Here is a 21,201-nt window from a genome sequence, read left to right as displayed (position 1 = left end):
CTGCTCCTCGAAGGCGTCAAGGGAGCCAGTGGACACTGCCCAGAGAAACTGCCCGGATACATGAACGAACGGAGGACCTGAAATAGGCCCCACAGTCACAGGAGGCTCCATCGGCCAAACTCCTCACTCTGGTTTTATAGATGGCCAGTTTCGCTAGGGCCAGGAGGAGGTGGACCAGGAGGTCCTGTAACTTTGTGGGGCGATGGATAGGGAGTGCATAAATAAAAAGGTGAGGAAAAAAGTGCAACCAAAATATCCGTGAGGAGCCGGAATAGGGGCTGTAGCCTGGCTTACTCCAGGTAAACATGCGCCAGGGTCTCCCTCACGCCGCAGAAGGGGCAGGTGTCTGGGATGGGGTAAACCGCGCCAAGTACACGCCCGTGCTCACGGCTCCATGAAGGAGCCGCCAACTGATGTCCCCGGTGGGCTTTGGGATCAGAGTAGAATAAAGGTTGGCCTACTGGGGCTCCTCACCCTCCAGAGGTGGCAGAAGGTCCCGCCACTTCGTATCAGGGCGGGACGCGAGGGTGAGGACATGAAGAACATGGAGCACAAGCGTGTATAGATGTTTCTTTGGCGCGGTCTGGAACAGAACCGGCTGCAGATCGTGCAGCCAGCTCATGGTGAAGGGACGGGGAGGGGGCCGGTTGGGTCCACGAGCAGGGGCCCGATGAAAAAGTCTGGAGGGCTCGGAGCGGAGGGTGGGCGGGGCGTGTCCTCTCGCAGGACCCGGTCGAGAGAGTCCCGAGCAGCGGGCAGCAAAGCAGCCCTCACCTCCTGAAGAACGTGCCGGGGAGTACGAGGTCTGGAGAGCCCCATGCGCTGAGCGAGTGTCAGGGGATCCAGCCAGTCTCCCTGGTCGTAGTCCAGGAGGTCTCCGACTTTGGTGACTTCTGCCAGGACCAACCTCTGGCGCACCACGGGGGACTCCGCCACCTGCACATGGAGCTGGGGATTGTGTAGCAGGGGCTCCGCGCGGAGATCTGCCCCCATGGAGGCTGCCACGGACCTGGTCACTGAGAACAGTTTCCGGGTCCGGAGGAGGTCCTGGTAGAAGACCGGCAGCCCGGAGAGGTCTCGCAGGAGACCTCTCGGATGAAGACAAAGGAGCTGCCAGTCATAGCGGAGCCCTCGGAAGCGGCGCAGGATGGCGTGCGCCAATACGCTCCACGCCGGACTACCTGCACCATAAAGGAGCCTCTGCAGGGCCTGGAGGCGGAAGACGTGGACCGGAGCGTGCAGACACTTCAGGCCCTGCCCTCCCTCCTCCAGGGGTAGATGGAGAACCCCCGCAGAGACCCAGTGCAGTCCTGACCAAAAGAAACCCAGAATCGACGTCCGGAGGTTGGCTAGGAAACCCGGGGCCGGGACCAGGGTGTTGAGCCGGTACGACCAGAGCATGGACAGGACTAGTTGATTGAGCACCAGTTCTCTCCCTCGAAGGGAGAGACACCGGAGCAGTCCTGTCCATTTCCGGAGCTGCTCCGACACCCTGCTACGGCAGCCCAGCAGGAGGCTACAGGAGAGTGATAGAAGGCAGATATATTAGCCCCAGATTAAGTAGGTCTCTTTTCCCTGGGTAAGGTAACACGGAAGATTCCAGAACAACCAGGAACTTTCTGGAAATAATTAAGGCAGACAGGCTGATTAGAACACCTGCAGCCAATTAAGAAGCTGCTAGAATCAATTAAGGCAGGCTAATCAGGGCATCTGGGTTTAAAAAGGAGCTCACTTCAGCTCATGGGTTGGGTGTAAGGAGCTGGGGGTGAGAGGACGTGCTGCTGGAGGACTGAGGAGTATAAGCATTAACAGACACCAAGAAGAAGGTCCTGTGGTTGAGGAGAAAGAAGGTGTTGGGAGGAACCATGGGGAAGTAGCCCAGGGAATTGTAGCTGTTGTGCAGCTGTTCCAGGAGGTACTCTAGTCAGCTGCAGTCCACAGGGCCCTGGGCTGGAGCCCGGAGCAGAGGGCGGGACCGGGTTCCCCCCAAACCTCCCAATTGACCTGGACTGTGGGTTCTACCAGAGGGGAAGGTCTCTGGGCTGTTCCCCAACCCACATGGTGAATCTCTGAGGCAAGAAAATCCACCAATAAGCGCAGGACCCACCAAGATAGAGAAGGAACTTTGTCACAAATCATACTGCTCTCTTCCATACAGTGCAACTCCTCCATCTTTTCTCCCTCGCCTGTCCTTTCTGAACAATTTATACCCCATCATGTGAGTTAACCCACCAACTCTGTTATTCCAGTCACATCATAGTTCCTTGTGTGTGCCAGGACTTCCAGTTCTTTCTGCTTGTTTCCCAGGCTTCTTGCGTTCGTGTACAGGTACCTAAGATAACTAGCCGATTGCCTTACTTTCTCAGTATGGATCAGCAGGCTTCCCCTGTTGCACCCTCCTCCTTGTGTTTCCTCCTGGTATCCCACTTCCTCACTTACCTCTGGGCTTAGGTCACCATCCTGGCGAACCTAGTTTAAAGCCCTCCTCACTAGGTTAGCAAGCCAGCCTGCGAAGATGCTCTTCCCTCTCTTAGGTGGATCCCATCCCTTCCTAGCAATCCTTCTTCCTGGAATAACATCCCATGGTCGAAGAATCCAAAGCCCTCTTTCCATCACCTACGCAACCACCCATTTACCCTCACAATTCGATGGTCCCTACCTGGGCCTTTTCCTTCAACAGGGAGGATAGACAAGAACACAACTTGCACCTCAAACTCCTTTATCCTTCTTCCCAGAGCCACGTAGTCTGCAGTGACCCACTCAAGGTCATTCTTGGCAATGTAATGGGTGCCCATGTAAAGAAGTAGGAAGGGGTAGCGATTCAAGGACTTGATCAGTCTCGGCAGACACTCCATCACATCCTGAATTCTAGCTCCAGGCGAGCAGCACACTTCTCGAGTCTCTTGGTCTGGACAGCAGATGGATGACTGTTCACTGGGGGAAGGAGACCAAAGCCCTGAGGTAAGTGGGGGAAATGGAATACCGGGAGGAAGCACGAGCAGGAGAGGGCAAGAGGGGAGGACTCCTGTCTCGTACTGAGAAACCAGGACAATCAGTGAGTTATCTTAAGTGCCTATACACAAATGCAAGAAGCCTGGGAAACAAGCAGGGAGAACTGGAAGTCCTGGCACAGTCAGGGAACTATGATGTGATTGAAATAACAGAGACTTGGTGGGATAACTCACATGACTGGAGTACTGTCATGGATGGATATAAACTGTTCAGGAAGGACAGGCAGGGCAGGAAAGGTGGGGGAGTTGCATTGTATGTAAGAGAGGAGTATGACTGCTCAGAGCTCCGGTATGAAACTGCAGAAAAACCTCAGTCTCTGGATTAAGTTGAAAAGTGTGAGCAACAAGGGTGATGTCGTGGTGGGAGTCTGCTATAGACCACCAGACCAGGGGGATGAGGTGGACAAGGCTTTTTTCAGGCAACTAACAGAAGTTACTAGATCACAGGCCCTGGTTCTCATGGGAGACTTTAATCACCATGATATCTGCTGGGAGAGCAATACAGCAGTGCACAGACAATCCAGGAAGTTTTTGGAAAGTGTAGGGGACAATTTCCTGGTGCAAGTGCTGGAGGAACCAACTAGGGGCAGAGCTCTTCTAGACCTGCTGCTCACAAACCGGGAAGAATTAGTAGGGGAAGCAAAAGTGGATGGGAATCTGGGTGGCAGTGACCATAAGATGGTCGAGTTCAGGATCCTGACACAAGGAAGAAAGGAGAGCAGCAGAATATGGACCCTGGACTTCAGAAAGCAGACTTTGACTCCCTCAGGGAACTGATGGGCAGGATCCCCTGGGAGAATAACATGAGGGGGAAAGGAGTCCAGGAAAGCTGGCTATATTTTAAAGAATCCTTATTGAGGTTGCAGGAAAAAAACATCCCCGATGTGTAGAAAGAATAGTAAATATGGCAGGCGACCAGCTTGGCTTAACGGTGAAATCCTTGCTGATCTTAAACGCAAAAAAGAAGCTTACAAGAAGTGCAAGATTGGACAAATGACCAGGGAGGAGTATAAAAATATTGCTCAGGCATGCAGGAGTGAAATCGGGAAGGCCAAATCACACTTGGAGTTGCAGCTAGCAAGAGATGTTAAGAGTAACAAGAAGGGTTTCTTCAGGTATGTTAGCAACAAGAAGAAAGTCAAGGAAAGTGTGGGCCCCTTACTGAATGAGGGAGGCAACCTAGTAACAGAGGATGTGGAAAAAGCTAATGTACTCAATGCTTTTGTCCTCTCTGTCTTCACAAACAAGGTCAGCTCCCAGACTGCTGCACTGGGCAGCACAGCATGGGGAGGAGGTGACCAGCCCTCTGTGGAGAAAGAAGTGGTTCGGGACTATTTAGAAAAACTGGACGAGCACAAGTCCCTGGGGCCGGATGCGTTGCATCCGAGGGTGCTAAAGGAGTTGGCGGATGTTATTGCAGAGCCATTGGCCATTATCTTTGAAAACTCATGGCGATTGGGGGAGGTCCCAGATGACTGGAAAAAAGCTAATGTAGTGCCCATTTTTAAAAAAGGGAAGGAGGAGGATCCAGGGAACTACAGGCCAGTCAGCCTCATCTCAGTCCCCGGAAAAATCATGGAGCAGGTCCTCAAGGAATCAATTCTGAAACACTTAGAGGAGAGGAAAGTGATCAGGAACAGTCAGCATGGATTCATCAAGGGCAAGTCATGTCTGACTAACCTAATTGCCTTCTATGAGGAGATAACTGGGTCTGTGGATGAGGGGAAAGCAGTGGATGTGTTGTTCCTTGACTTTAGCAAAGCTTTTGATACAGTCTCCCACAGTATTCTTGCCAGCAAGTTAAAGAAGTATGGGCTGGATGAATGGACTATAAGGTGGATAGAAAGCTGGCTCAATGGGTAGTGATCAACGGCTCCATGTCTAGTTGGCAGCCGGTTTCAAGTGGAGTGCCCCAAGGGTAGGTCCTGGGGCCGTTTTTGTTCAATATCTTCATTAATGATCTGGAGGATGGCGTGGACTGCACTTTCAGCAAGTTTGCAGATGACACTAAACTGGGAGGAGTGGTAGATACGCTGAAGGGTAGGGATAGGATACAGAGGGACCTAGACAAATTAGAGGATTGGGCCAAAAGAAACCTGATGAGGTTCAACAAGGACAAGTGCAGAGTCCTGCACTTAGGACGGAAGAATCCCATTCACTGTTACAGACTAGGGACTGAATGGCTAGGAAGCAGTTCTGTAGAAAAAGACCTAGGGGTTACAGTGGATGAGAAGCTGGATATGAGTCAACAGTGTGCCCTTGTTGCCAAGAAGGCTAACGGCATTTTGGGCTATATAAGTAGGGGCATTGCCAGCAGATCGAGGGACGTGATCATTCCCCTCTATTCGACATTGGTGAGGCCTCATCTGGAGTACTGTGTCCAGTTTTGGGCCCCACACTACAAGAAGGATGTGGAAAAATTGGAAAGAGTCCAGCAGAGGGCAACAAAAATGATTAGGGGGCTGGAGCACATGATTTATGAGGAGAGGCTGAGGGAACTGGGATTATTTAGTCTTCAGAAGAGAAGAATTAGGGGGGATTTGATAGCTGCTTTCAACTACCTGAAGGGGGGTTCCAAAGAGGATGGAGCTAGACTGTTCTCAGTGGTACCAGATGACAGAACAAGGACTAATGGTCTCAAGTTGCAGTGTGGGAGGTTTAGGTTGGATATTAGAAAAAACTTTTTCACTAGGAGGGTGGTAAAGCACTGGAATGGGTTACCTAGGGAGGTGGTGGAATCTCCTTCCTTAGAGGTTTTTAAGGTCAGGCTTGACAAAGCCCTGGCTGGGATGATTTAGTTGGGAATTGGGTTGGACTAGATGACCTCCTGAGGTCCCTCCCAACCCTGATATTCTCTGATGACTCCGTACCTCTTAGGAGGGAGTCCCCAACAATCACTACCACCCATCTCCTCCCCTTGGCAGTGCTGGTCATGGAACCCCCATCCTTAGGACAATGCATCGCATGCCCTCTGGTCAATTGGGGTCTCCTTCTGATCCCTTCCCTCAGATGACTCTTCCAAACCATTCTTCACCATAGTACCTGTGCCGAGAGCCTGAAAACAGTTTCTTATCTCTATCTGCATTGAGGATACATTGGTTCTCCTCTTTCTTCTTCTGGAGGTCACATGCCACCAATTTTCTTCCCCGTTTTGCACTACCCTCTCTGATTGTTCAGTATCTGCAGTACCAAACACTGACTTCTATCCAGAAAGTCTTCATTTTCTCTGATGCAATGCAGGGTTCATGGTTGGGTGTTTAGTCCTTTAACCTTAGAATCATAGATATTGTCCTGTAGCTTTTGTTTGGCGCAGGTATTTATACCAGACATTTGTAAAGCTGCAACTTGTACTCTTGGGAGAATTCTGCACCCCTACGCAATGCAGAATTTTGCAGAAATGAATGTGCATGCAGAATTTCCTTTCTCCCCCAGAAATGGGCTGCAGTTCTTCTGGCCATCACTAGGGGCCACCAGACCTGCCAAACCCAACTCACACATAGAGGACACTGCTGGGGAGAGAAGGAGGGAGCTGCCGTTCCCAGCACTCTCTGAAGGAAGGAGAGGGTAGCGCACAGGAAACTCCGTGCAAGCCTGGGACCCAGGATCAGGCTGTTTCTCTCTCTAGATATCCCTGGGCTCCGAGGGGTAGGAGGACAGGAATCTGGGCAAAGGGAGCCCTGCGGCTGGGCTCTGGGGGGAAAGGGATTGTGAATGTATGGCACCCCGGCTGCGGGGGAGGGAAGAGGGCAGAGAAATAGGAACTGGGTTGTCATAGGGGTTTCTTTAACTCTCTACTGCTGTGGGAATTTTTGTGTGTCTGTATAGTTAGACATATTTGCTGACAGGTATTTTGAAATAATACCTAAATAATTGAAACTGGTGTGATTATGTAGTTTTATTTTGAGTAATAAAATTTGCAGAATTTTAAAGTATTGTGCGTAGAATTTTTAATTTTTGGCACAGAATTCCCCCGGGAATAAACTTGCTCATTGGTACATAACTTTTTACAACTCATTATGCTATATCTTAATATTCCAGAGATGATGCTAAATTTGGATGAGTAATCCTTCCCTCATTGTTCAGGTAGTCTCCAAAATCAGCTCTGGCTTGAATTGCTTGTGAGTCACCTGAAGTGGAATGGACATGTGCAATCTCTTGAAGGAAAAAATGGTTACTCACCTGGTCTGTATCTGTGATTCTTTTGAGATGTTGCACACTCCCATTGCATGACCCACTCTCCTTTCCCTTTATATTGGAGTCTGTCAAGAAGGAAGTAGGAGGGTGTGGGGGCGGGTTTGCCCTCTATGGGATTGTGCAACAGCATAAGGCAGCAGAGCATGCATGCACCTGTCCCTCACCCCAATTGGGTATTGCTAAAGAAAAAATCTCTGACTCTGTGATAAAGAGAAAAGGAATTTGGTAAGGGAGGATTATAAAACTAGGAAAATAAATGAAACTGGCTTCTTGCATAATCCTTGTTAAGAATTTCAAATTTCAGCTGTTGATGCCATGTGTATTCTTTATAATACCCTCAATTTTTAGAATATCAAAATAATAGGAAATGAGAAATGGGAGGAAGTAGGGAAAATGTAGGTTTCTCTGTAAATAAGTATCTCCAAGGAAACTATGGTCTATTGTTTGTGTTCATGCTTTACCTTACCTCTGTGAAGGCCGATTTGTCTTTTTGTTGCATAATGTTTCATTAAATGTAATTTCATTTAGATATTTTTGTTCTCTTTTTAGATCGGGGCATATGATCAACAAATATGGGAAAAATCTGTTGAACAAAGAGAAATCAAGGTAATATTTTTTTCTGTTCATAGTGTAGGTTATGGCTAACTTAATCTTAAATTTCTAATTACGTAAGTATGGTGATTTACACTCCTAAAACTCTTATTACAATGAAAAAGTAATGTTCATAATGTTCTGAATTCCAGTGTATAACAATAAGTAGTTTGTATGTTGTTTATCATATATTTCCTAATTACTGAAAAAACGCTAGCAATCTGAAGTTCATGGCAAGAAGTTCAATTTTCTTTGTATGAATTCTAATGTCACTTGTTTGAGCTGTTTTTTACTTTCAGTTAGTTACTCTATACCACCTTATATCCTCCTTTTTGATGCTGTCATTGTTTTGTACAGTTTATTGGACTGGTAAGTACTTCAGAATGGTTTTGTGTTACTGTGCATAAGCTGCTATGCTTACCTTTTTTCTGCATTTTGGGGTGACTAACAGAATGTCATCAGTATTTGACACTGCCAACTTGTTATGCAAAAATAACAATTGATAGGAGTCTTTTGTTGTAATAGATTATGATTTTCTGGAATTCATGGATAATAAATTATATTACACAATTATAGAAATGAAGTAGTTCTCCTAACAAATGAATTTATTATACCAACTTTTTTTCCCTCAAGTTCTGCATATGGTAAATGTGCTGCTATTTCCTGGGCTGAAAGCCGTTGCTGATTTTAGCAGAAATAATTCTGATAATATATAAATTGCTTAAGATTTCACTGGGTTTTAGTGATTGGATAGTAAAATGAATAGGGGATTTTGATGCACTTTGGGCATGCTTTATTAAGTGGAAATTCAGCTGCATTAACACATCCGAGACTGACCTGGACTGTGTAATTATGTGACCCTGACTTCACTAGAGAACTTTTTTTTTTTTCATTCTACGAAATAATTGCTTTCTGCTGAAATGTTCCTATCTTTATATCTGTTAAATGAGAAGAATGCTTGAAAATTTAAATATATTTTAGAGGTCACATCACTGTACACTAATCGGATAGCAATGCTTCAGTTAAATATTTGCATCATATATATGTTTTAAATTATGAACTAAATGGTTTAGCCATTGAGAGTAAGTATGTAATACTTTATAGCAGTGGCTCTCAACCTTTCCAGACTACTGTACCCCATTCAGGAGTCTGTTTTGAGTACCCCCAAGTTTCACCACACTTAAAAATTACTTGCTTTCAAAATCAGACATAAAAATACAAAAGTGTCACAGCACACTATTACTGAAAAATTGCTTGCTTACTTATTTTTATCAAATAATTATAAAATAAATCAATTGGAATATAAATATTTTACTTTACATTTCAGGGTATAGTATATAGAGCAGTATAAACAAATCATTCTGTATGAAATTTTAGTTTGTACTGACTTCGCTAGTTCTTTTTAAATAGCCTGTTGTAAAACTAGGCAACTATCTAGGTGAGTTGATGTACCCCATGGAAGACCTCTGCATACCCCAGGAGTACACGTACCCCTGGTTTAGAACCACTGCTTTATAGTAGTATGGGGGGAGGGATAGCTCAGTGGTTTGAGCATTGGTCTGCTAAACCCAGGGTTGTGAGTTCAGTCCTTGAGGGGGCCACTTAGGGATCTGGGGCAAAAATCAGTACTTGGTCCTGCTAGTGAAGGCAGGGGGTTGGACTCAATGACCTTTCAGGGTCCCTTCCAGTTCTATGAGATAGGTATACCTCCATATTATATTATTATTATATTATATTATAGCACCTTTCACATGGTGACTTCTCTTGATTTGGCAACACATAGAAGTGTGTCCATATGTTACAGATATATGGCTCTAAAAACCCTCTTTCAACCAGGGCTCTACAGTTGGTATCACTAGTTGCCCTCAGAAAGGTAACAAAATAATAAAATAATAAAAACTTGTATACAAATGTTTTCTTTCAAGTTTGTCCTCCTGGGTTAAAGTAGGGAGGATGTCTGAGTGTTAGGTCTTCTGGCTCATCAGAAGACCTGTGTCTCATACAGACATTGTCTAATACAGACTAATGTGTGTTCAAATTGTAAAGATTGGTGGAGTGGCGGGACTTCAGAAGCATTCAACACAATAACTATCTATAATCTCAAATCCGAACATTGGGCACAGTACTTATTAATTGAAGTGTTATTTCAGTGAAAACCAACAATAATTACCTCTGCAGTAGTATAACAAGCATATACATAAGAAATTGAAATAATCTGTTTCATATGCATTATGTTCTTTTGAAAACATGCTACATGCCTATCAGAGATAGCTCTTGGTTGGGCAGTCCTATTTTACAATAATTAAGCAATTATACATGAGTGGTTAAATTAATGCTGTTCACTATCACATTTATATTGTGAGTTTAGTATAGTTGCACTTCAAGTAAGTAGTGAATCACGGTTTTGGAAGTAACGTGCTTTTATTACAATAGGCAGCTGGGGCTTTACACAGCGTCAGTCCTACTCTACTGCACTGTTGTATTGCTGTTATAAAAACTTGCGTAAACATACAAATTCCATAATTTATGTACCTTGAAAATTTTCATGATTGATCAATTATTTCTCAGGTTTCCATGTTAAAAATAAGTTCTAGGTTACAGTAAATGTTAACTAAAAATGTGCAACTAAGTTCTTTATAGTATGCATTTGCATTCTTGCTTAATTCTGTTCACACTCTTTTTTCTTTTCTGTTGCATTTTATTTCTAAAGATAAAACCTTATGAAAAGAAATTTAAGGCCACGGCTTTCCGAAATAACTAGTAGTTTTGGATGCTTTGATTTTTGGGTACCAACTTGAGACTTCTTAAAGGGTCCTGATTTTCTGAGGTCTAGCACAAGCACTTTTTGAAAATTTGGCTCCATTACAGTTTGGGCATCTACTATCACTAGTCAGTTTTTAATATATTGGGCTAAAATACTGCATAAACTTGATACATGCATTCTTTTGGGGTGTTTTACCTACTCGGTACATATTTTTATACAGTTTGACTGAAATAGAGATAATATTCTAAATGAACAAATAACACAAAACATACCAGCTTTGAAGTTTCTAAAGAGTAAACATACATTATAACCGCTTGCAGATAGATTCTGAAAGGAACAAGGACCAAGATTTTAAAAAATGATTTAGTAATTTTATGTGCCTCAGTTTTTTGTGTGATCAATCTGAAACACCCTAAAATGGCCCGATTTTCAGAAAGTGATGAGCACTCAAGCTTTAGAAAATCTGGCTCCTTTAATGTGTCTCATATTGAGCCCCCAAAACTGAGGCACCCAAAATGACCTAGTCACTTTCTGGAAACTTGGCCAGGCTAAATGTGGTGTCATAGAATATCAGGGTTGGAAGGGACCTCAGGAGGTCATCTAGTCCAACCCCCTGCTCAAAGCAGAACCAATCCCCAACTAAATCATCCCAGCCAGGGCTTTGTCAATCCTGACCACCACCTCCCTAGGTAACCCATTCCAGTGCTTCACCAGCCTCCTAGTGAAAAAGTTTTTCCTAATATCCAACCTAAACTTCCCCCATGCAACTTGAGACCATTACTCCTTGTTCTGTCATGTGGTACCACTGAGAACAGTCTAGATCCATCCTCTTTGGAACTCCCTTTCAGGTAGTTGAAAGCAGCTATCAAATCTCCAGATGAGGCCTCACCAATGTCGAATAGAGGGGAATGATCACGTCCCTTGATCTGCTGGCAATGCTCCTACTTATACAGCCCAAAATGCTGTTAACCTTCTTGGCAACGAGGGCACACTGTTGACTCATATCCAGCTTCTCGTCCACTGTAACCCCTAGGTCCTTTTCTGCAGAACTGCTGCCTAGCCATTCGGTCCATAGTCTGTATCGGTGCATGGGATTCTTCTGTCCTAAGTGCAGGACTCTGCACTTGTTCTTGTTGAACCTCATAAGATTTCTTTTGGCCCAGTCCTCTAATGTCATGGCTAGGTATTCACTAATGTTAGTTTCCACGTGAATGTTGCCAAGTATTTTATTTCTCTCATATTTGAGCTGTTGCATTTTGTCTTTTTCAATATAACAAGTTCTAACTCTGTGCTATTAAAAATATTAATTAAAATGTATTTGCAACATTAATGGGATTACACAGGCTTATTTGGCAGCTAGGAATCTGCTCTGCCTATCAGTGTGGAACCCCTCCTTCCTGCAACAACCTACGTTCTCAAGATTTCCTTTAGGGCTGACATCAGTGCTCATCCCAATGCCGGCATCGATACTGGCCTCAGTACCCTCAACTCTCACAGTGCTGCATAAACTTTCTAGATTGCCTGGTGCCCTTACCAGCACTGCATCGCCTCTGCCTAAAGAATACTCCTATTCTTCTGACTCCAGAGCAGTGAGAGGCTTCTCTGGGTAGATTGCAAAGGTCAAGATCTTTGCCTTCTTCAGCTCGGGAAAGGCACTTTCCTCATTATTAGGTCCTTTTTTAGCCCAAGTCACAGACCGGTACCTCATTGTGCTAGGTGTCGTACGAACATAGAACAGAAAGATAAGATCCTGGGTCAGGGACCATAATCTGAGTAAGATGAGACGACAGATGGATGGACAGATGGGAGAGTACCAAATAAACAATGAGACAATATTTGTTCAGTCATAGCTAGTAGTCTCAGCACACTAGCAGCCTAACCATTGAAGAGGGATTTGAAGGTGGATAAATGAGGTAGCTTTACGTATATTTACAGAGAGTGTCCTCCAAGTGTGCAGGACAGGATGGGAGAAAGCATGAAGATATTTGTTAGAAATTTTAACAAATGCGCAGTGGAGGGTGGCTTTGTTGGCCAATTAGAGGAGAGAATTGACAGCTTGATAACTAACAAGATGATAGGTCGGGTGAGGATTGACTGTGAAGGGCCTTGAAAGTGAATACGTGCACATTGTTTTTGATAGGGAAGTGAAGAGACAGTGGAGGGGTTCAAAGAGAAGGGTGGCATGGGCAAAGTCACAGTCTCTGAAAATGATCTTTCTGGCAGCATTCTGAATGGATGTGAGTGGAGCAAGACTGATTTGTCAGGGTCAGAGAAAAAGACGTTGAAGTAATCCAGTTGTGAGGTAATGAATCTGGATGAGGGTTTTAGCTGTGTGGATGGATAGGAAAGTCTGTGTTAGAGATGTTATGCAGAAAAAATATCAGCAAGATTTAGATAAAGCCTGAATGTGAGGACTTAGAGAGCGGTCAAAGTTGATGGTGGTACCCAGGTTATAGGCCTAAGTACAGCAGGATGGTGGTGGTGTCTAGTGATCAAAAAAGGAGGTAGTGGGGATGGTGTGGGAGGCAAGATTAAGAGTTCTGTTTTAGCTATCAACTCAAGCTTAAATGGTGGTAGACATCCATATGGAGATGTCGAAGAGATGGGCTGAGATTTTAGCTTGGACAGGAGGAGAGAGGTAGATCTGTGAGTTGTGAGCATAGAGTTAGCAGTTGAATTTGTTTGCAGATGAGATTACCCAGAGATAAGATGTAGAGGGAGAAGAAAAGAGGACTAAGGATGAGCCTGTGGGTCTGGATCATCAGTCTCTTAGAGCTTAGGAACTATTTCTTCGAGTGCTTGCTCATGTCGATTCTATTCTAGGTGTGTGTGCACCCACGTGCACAGTCAGCAGAGATTTTTTGCCTTAGTGGTATCTGTAGGGTCGGCTGTAGCGTCCCCTTGAGTGCTGCGCTCGCGCATTGGCATATTAGATGCTGCCAACCCTACGCCCTCTCAGTTCCTTCTTACTACCCGTGGCAGTTGATCGGAGTGCCTTGTCTTGCATCACAAGAGCATTAGCAGTTCTTCACAGCCCATTGTCTGTCTCCTTCGTATATAGTTTGTAGGTTCCTAGTTAGCCATTAAGTGTTAGGTTAGTTGGTAGTTAGAGTACCAGCTGCGATTTCACCCCAGAGCAGAGCATGCCCCAATCTCCTGGCTTCAAACCATACTCGTCCTGCAACAGGCCGATGCCTATTAGTGACCCCCACAACAGTTGTTTGAAGTGTTTAGGGGAATCCCATAGAAAGGACAAGTGCAGAATCTGTAAAAACTTTTGCCCCAGAACACACAGAGTGGGATAGCTGCTTGAGAGCCCTCTTCATGGAGACTGAGCTTCGTCCTGTGTCCGAGTCCTCCTGCTCGGATCCCACACTGAGCACCTGGACATCAGTGCGTAACGCACCGCCAGCATCGGACTCTGCCCGGCACCGTGCCCCTCGCCGGTGCTGAAGAAGCGACAAAAGAAGAAAAGCCCCCCGGCACTGGAAGGTAAAGGGGCCTTGGGCAAAGGCCCTATGTCAGGCCATGTGCCCGCCTCAAGGTATCATGGGGGTACCACTGAGGTTGAACCCCCTCAGCCCGGCCAGCGATCCGCCTCCAACTCCCGGGAGTGGCAGGGGACCCTGGCTTCTCCTTGGGCCCTGGTTGCCCAAGCGGCCCCAGCAGCTAAAGAGCAAGCTGGCCGACAGGCACTGCAGACACCGCACCAGGCGCCAGACTCGGCTAAGGTCCCAACTCATAAGGGCAAGCCAATCATGAGACTGCCCCATAGGGCAGTGGAGCACCCTTGGTCCCTGGAACGAAGGCGTAGATCCTCATCTCTGGGGCCTAGAACTCCAGCACTGCATCCCCAGTCTCCAGTCAGAAGACCCAGGTCCCTGACGCTGCGCCCTCCCCCTACAAGACATGGGACACCAGAGTCAAGGCACCAGTCCCTGTACCACCAGTACCGACGAGCTTCCTGTCAAAGATTGCCACGGCGCAGGTCACCCTCTCCCAGACGGTCTCCCAGACATGGGTCCCCCACTGGGGCGGGATCGCCTCTGTTGCAGCACCAGTCTCCACCCCCCCCCCCCCAACCCCCTCGGTACCACTCATCAGCAGGCACCGATCATCACCAGGATCAGTCAGCAGACTCAGGCCTTGACAGCTCCGCCCCGGTTGCTGGAAGGTCAATGGTTGGACTCGGACCGGGTGTTCAGCCCCTCGCCAAGGAGGGGTGATTCACTGCCGACCCGTGAAGCTGGTGTGGCAGCTGCAGCGATGGCATGGCAGGAGGAACAATGGCCCACTCAATGGCCATACTGGAACCTTTGGGGCATGCCCGTTATGCCGGTCCCATATTCCCACCAGTTGTCCCTGGATGCCTCGGACTAACTACCCCCAGCACCACCAGCACTGGAGTTGGAACACGGTACTAAATTCAACGTGGGGACAGCACATCAGACTCAGCACCTAAGTTGAAAGTTGCAGATTTTGTGCCATAGAAATGAAAATATAATGTAGCTTATTCTTTATAAAGTGTATCTAAGATGCTTATTAGAATGTTTAATTATGAAGATGGTGCTATATTTTAAGAGACCTCACAGTATAAATTTAAAATAATCTAGGAATATAACCCAGGAGATCCCTTCCAGGTCCAGTACACTGTTGTTGCAAACAGCCCCATTATATAATTCTGTAAATGATTATATCAAGCCCCAATTTAAAAGTAGTTGGGTTTCTCCCCTGTGCCCCCAACCCCACCCACCAGTCCTACTTGAAGGCTGTTCCAAAACTTCACTCTTCTAGTCAGAAACCTGCTAACTTTATTCATAGCCTGTTTATACACATTTGTTCATGTGGCCAACATTGTCCTCAAGCTTAAATAGCTCTTCTCCCTCTCTGATGTTTACTCCGTGACATATTTATAGAGAGCAACCATATCCCCGCTGTGTTCTTTTTGCTAGACTAAACAAGCCAAGCCTTTTAAGTTTCCTCTTGTAAAGTAGGCTCTCCAAGTCATTTTAGTAGCCCTTCTCTGCACTTCTTCCAATATGAATTCTTTCTTGAACATGGGTGACTAGAATTGTATACACTATATCAAATGAGATCTTATCAGTACCTCGTACAAGGGTATTAATACTTCCCTATCTCTGCTGGAAATACCTTACTTCATACATGCTAGGCAAACACTTTCCTTTTTCACAGCTGCATCATTTTGATGGCTTAGTCATCCTGTGATCGACTAATACATCCAGGTCTTTCTATCCCTCTGTCGTTATACTCGCTCCCATTAGCATCCTGCCTTTGCCCCCATGGTCTGCATCATCACTGTTATTGAAAACTGGGACAACATATTCATTTAGTTTGTGAGACATACCTAGATTGTTTAATCTCTACCCCACTGGTTTTCAACTTGTGGTCCACAGACCCCTGGTGGTCTGTAGACTGTCTAAGATTTCCAAAGGGGTCTGCAACTCCATTTGAAATATTTTAGGGGTTCACAAATGAAAAAAGTTTGAAAACCACTGCTCTACCCCATAGCAGCCCTACTTCTTTTCTAGTTCTCTTTTTATTTATATTGGTAAAAAAACATTTTACTATTTGTTTTAATTTCTTTTGCAAGGCCGAAGTAAGGCTTGCCTTAAGCTCATTAAACTACTATGAGGCTTAAACAGGATTTCCTGTTGATAGAGATATCAGTTTTGGAAGAAGCAACAGAGGGTCCTGTGGCATGGATTCACACCACAATACAAAACTCTCCCCCACTCTCATAAGTTATACATGTTTAAAATAATGGGTTTTTTGTGATAGATGAACTTCCTTTTACATTTGGAGCTGTCTTGCTTCAGATTTCACAGTGATCTACAGCAAATTTTGTAACTATTAAGATTCCCATTTCTCATTATGGAGACTTATTTTTTTGTTCAGCATAACATATCTCAATAATCAGTCTGATGTGCAGACTGAAGGAATACTTTTACACATCATGTTGTTTACAAGACTTATCTGACAGTGTTTTAATTTTTACATGCAGCTAGTTTATCCATATTTGCTGTCTTGTAATATATTTAACTTGCTATAACCATGTTTAGTTGTGCTCTATGGTATGTTGCTTTGTTTTGATTAATTTCTTCTGTTTGTCTCTCCAGCATTCTACACCTCTGATTTATCTGATCTAAATCTGTAGCAACAGCATTGTCTTGTTCAATATTACCAACATCATACCTGTTTGAGCATGCCAAACTGAAATTACTCATTTAAATTAAATGGAGAAAATTGCATGCATTCATGCATCTACTTGTCATAAGATGACTTTGCCAGTTCTGGCATTACAGTAATATGACTAATTATCACTGACCTTTGTTTGCTTCTGCCATAGGTATAGTGTGACTTTAGGTAAGTCTTCACTGCAACAAAAGACTCTTGGCACTGCTGTAACTGGCCTGAGCCAGTTGACTCAGGCTCACGGGGCTAAAAATTGCAGTGCAGATGATAAGGTGTTGGTTGGAGCCTGAGCTCTGAGACACCATTAGGGAGGAGGGTCTCAGAGCTTGGGCTCCAGCCTGAGCCCAGATGTCTGTGCTGCAATTTTTTGCCTCACAGCCCAAGTCCTGTGAACCTAAGTCAATTGACCTGGGCTCTGAAACTGAGTGCTGCGGATTTTTTATTGCAGTGTAGATATACTCTTTAACTCATAACTTAGTAAGTTTGTATTCCTAATTTTATGAATGAAATTGACATTCTTGAAAATAAATACTTAAATGTTTTACAAAGGCAACTGCAGTTTATGCATCAGTTTAAAAAGTATTACAGAAGGATAAGGTTCAGCCATCCCTGATAGTAATTCCACACCACTAGCCTGCTATCTTTTGAGAACAACATATTAGCTTTCAATCTCTAAAAACTGTACTTTATAGAGTCCATATCCCCATAACGTGGCCAGTGTAATTGACGTCACATTTCAGAAACCAAATGAACCATAATTAAGGCTATGTTTTAGTCACAGGTATTTTTAGTAAAAGTCATAGGTCACGGACAGTAAACAGAAATTCACAGCCTGTGACCTGTCCATGACTTTTACTATATACTCCTGCCTAAAACTTGGGGGTGGTGCTTGGGGGGGGGGGGAAGCGGGGGTGCAGTGGGTGCTAGGGGGCGGACGCCGTGGGTGCTCGGCGGCGGGGGGGGGGGGGGCGGAATTGCAGCCTGGGAGGTGCTGGGGGGGGGGTGGTTGGTGGGGCTGGGGCAGATTCCCTACCCAGCCCCAAGCTCCATCTGCTGCCTCTGATCCACCCTAAGCTCCGGTCCTGCAGCTCCCATTGGCTGGGAACTGCGCCAATGGGAGCTGCGGGGGCAGTGCTTGCGGGCGGAGGCAGCATGTGTGTATAGTATGTTGCATTATCATAGTCAATAAGAATTTTTAGGCACTTCTGAAAATCACACCCTAAAGGGGCAGTAATTGATTAGTTTTCATTACATTATCCTATTTGTTGAAATTTTTTTTACCCCATCTTGGCTTTACTTTAACACATTGTTTGTATTTAATACCAGGTACGTTGTTCTTTGGAACACTTGTTACTTTAGATTTCAAATTGTGAATTTGGCATTTTCTTAAATGTTTTAAAAAAAAAGTGTAAGACAGTTACTGACCCCCATTCTTATTTTTAGCTAATGTATATCTTCGGTTGTAGTGTTTAGATTCCAATATTTTTTGCATATTACAGGGTCTGAGGAACAAGCCAAAGAAAACTGGACATGTGAAGCCAGACCTCATAGATGTCGATCTTGTAAGAGGTAAGGCTTGAGCTAGTAAATGCTGAATTTGTCAGTAATTTGACCTTATGGGGACAGTTATAAAAATAATTGTCTTTATCCTGATAGCCTTACAGCAGAAGAGTTGAGTATAACAATAAAAATGAGAAGAAACTCTATGGCTAAAGAAACACCAGGAAACAGTTGTCTCCTATTTATGTCTAAATTTAAAATTAAATCAGTTTAGTTACCGTATGTAGTTGATCATGTAGATTTATTATAGCCATAGTCTTAAGAAAAAAGGAAACAATTGCTAATTGTTTTGTATCTGATAGTGTCCATTTTAAGAAACTTCAGAGGAAAGTTCAAGAAATCCTGATAAGGACACTTCAAGGAATAAGCTTGAGCATAGTCTGAGAAGGGATTTGTAGATGCTGTACAGTTATTTCTTCCCTGTAAAATAGGTGTATCTGATTATACTTATTGGCTAATAACTCTTAGCCTCAGAGTACAAATCCTTGTCCTGATTGGCTGCTGCCTTTGGAACTCCTAATCTAAATGCATATACAGACATGAATGGTGGTGGGTTTTGCCCTGTACCAGATCCTTTGGTTGGATCTGTCTGTCTAGAGATCAGTGTTTTTATTTTTGTTTTAGATTAGTTTTACTGTACAGCTCTTCATGCTTTTCAGTAGATGTCTTTTATAAATAGGTTTGCATTAAATTCATTATACACCTCTACCTTGATATAACGCTGTCCTCGGGAGCCAAAAAATCTTAACCGCTTTATAGGTGAAAACGCGTTATATCGAACTTGCTTTGATCCACCAGAGTGTGCAACCCTGCCCCCCCCAGAGCATTGCTTTACCGTGTTATATCCGAATTCGTGTTATATCGGGGTAGAGGTGTAATTAAGAACAGGAATCAGTTAAATTTTCACCTTTTCATTCTATGTTTATACAGCAACTAGTATAATAGGGTCTTGGCCCATGACTAGGGGCATAAGTGTTAAAGTAACCGTTTATACATAATTTTTATGTGAACAAAAATCGGTTTAAAAGCACTGTAACTATAAGAAGATATGGGATTTATGGTCATAATATCTATAAATGTCCATTGTTTCAGAAGTTGGAGTATAGGCTAGTTTTAGAAACATCTAAAATGTATTACTCTGTTATGCTTGGGAGGCTTTATCATCTGTAGACCTATGAAACAAGGCAGGACTTCTCTGGAGCTTGTTACAGACTAACTGTTACGTTCTTTTGGTCAGGTTTATTGTCCAAACTTAAAACAAACAAAAAAGTTTCTTAGCTCACCCTTTACATATTGGGCTCTTGCGGTCTCTTCTCCCAAACTCTGGCTGTCCTGCAGCTTCCTAGCTTTCTCCCAGTCAGTTCTGCCTCACTGGGTCTTTCTCTTACCCTTTATAGCCCCAGGTCACATAATGCCTTTATAGCTCCAGCCCCACCTCCTTAATTGGATCAACTGGGAGCACATGTTCTGGCACAGGGAGGAGGGACCTACTTCAGTTACAGGGGCCAGCCACCCTGTGACATACCTGTCCCTTTCAAAAAAACAAAACAAAACAAACAACCAAAACCCTGCCTCTTTCACAGATAGGCTTTTTTCCTGACTTGAGGCCCCTTCCAGACTTCTTCCACCCACAAACCAAAAAGTGCAGGGGCCTGGTGGCCTCTGTGCAGCCTCCTGTTTTGGGCTATATGAGAGCTTTCCTGAGACTATTTTGTGACCCTGTTGGGTCACTCTTAACTCTGCCATATCATTCAGGCTGCTCATTTCCTTCAGCCACAGAGAAGGCTTCTGCCTATTTGACTTCCTCCCACACTGAGTTAGGCTGGCAGTGCCTAGCTCTACTCCCTTGAGTAGGACCTTTTTAAAAACTGTTCCAGGATGATTTGGTCCATGATTTTCTCTGTTGAACTGGTCTCCGGGCATAGCCACCAAGCCATGAGGTCCTGTAATCTTTGACCGCTATGTGTGGTCATGGCCCCCATGGAAATGGTTCAGCCCAAAACCGGTGCTATACACCTCTGAAGTCAGTCCTAGTCTATTTAAGATGGCAGCCTTCACCACAGGATAGGAGCCTGTCTGCTCGTCACTTACTGCTTGGTATGCTGCCTCTGCCTTGCCCATCAGGAACAGTGCTATGTAAATTGACTCCTTCCTGCCTGCTGCACTTGCCACTGTCTCCAAGGAAGGCCTATGGGTCGTTCTCTGGCCCAAGCTTTACCAGGCCAGGGACTAGCTGACCTGAGCTTCCCTCTCCATCACCAAGCAGGTTCCCCTGGGTCTCTTGACCTAACTGCTTCTGTAGACATTCCTGTTGCTGGAAGGGGGGGGGCCTCTAGCCAGTGTTTTTGAGCAGCAAGTTGTGCCTCTGTTGCTTCTCTAGCCTGTTCGTCAACTGTAGGAGCATAGCCTCTGTCTTTGCTGTTCCTGTTGCTGCTGTAGTGCAGCTGTCTGGTGTTGCTGTGCTATAACCAATAGATGTATCATCTCCTCCATCTTCCTTAATCAGCCAAACTAGGTGGGCTCAGTCAATGCTTGGGCTTTCCCTTTTTTCTTGGCACCAGTAATTCTCCTTGCTCTCCCCTTGTACCAGGGGCCGATCTCAGTGCTAGCCTTCTCTTCCATATGTCAGAGGGCTTCTCCCCAACTTGTTATGGTCTCATTGCCACACCCACAGTCTCTCTTAGGCAGGTTTATTATCTAAACTTACACAAACAGTTCTGCAGCTGACCGTTTACATTTTAGGCTCTCACTTCTTCCCTTCCCAGTTCCTCTTCCTAGCTCTCTCTCAGCCATTTCTGCCTCATTGGCTCTCTGTCTGACCTTTGTAACTGCAGGTGCAGCCCTGCCCCCTTGATTAGCCCAACTGGG

General features: G+C 45.0%; 1 protein-coding gene across 13 annotated transcripts in view; it reads left to right on the top strand.

The window, feature by feature from the left end:
- The window catches only part of PHTF2 (putative homeodomain transcription factor 2), a 150,533-nt gene that overhangs the window by 62,795 nt on the left and 66,537 nt on the right, over nt 1-21,201 (top strand). For all 13 annotated transcript variants that reach the window (XM_065555938.1, XM_065555769.1, XM_024109160.3 and 10 more), the window contains 2 exons: nt 7,755-7,811; nt 18,273-18,342. In XM_065555938.1, coding sequence (XP_065412010.1) covers nt 7,755-7,811; nt 18,273-18,342 — 127 coding nt within the window. The remainder of the gene's footprint in view (nt 1-7,754; nt 7,812-18,272; nt 18,343-21,201) is intronic.

This window comes from Chrysemys picta, chromosome 1 (assembly GCF_011386835.1).
Source record: "Chrysemys picta bellii isolate R12L10 chromosome 1, ASM1138683v2, whole genome shotgun sequence".
Classification (NCBI taxonomy): Eukaryota; Metazoa; Chordata; order Testudines; family Emydidae; genus Chrysemys; species Chrysemys picta.
This window is presented reverse-complemented; position numbering and strand designations above follow the sequence as displayed.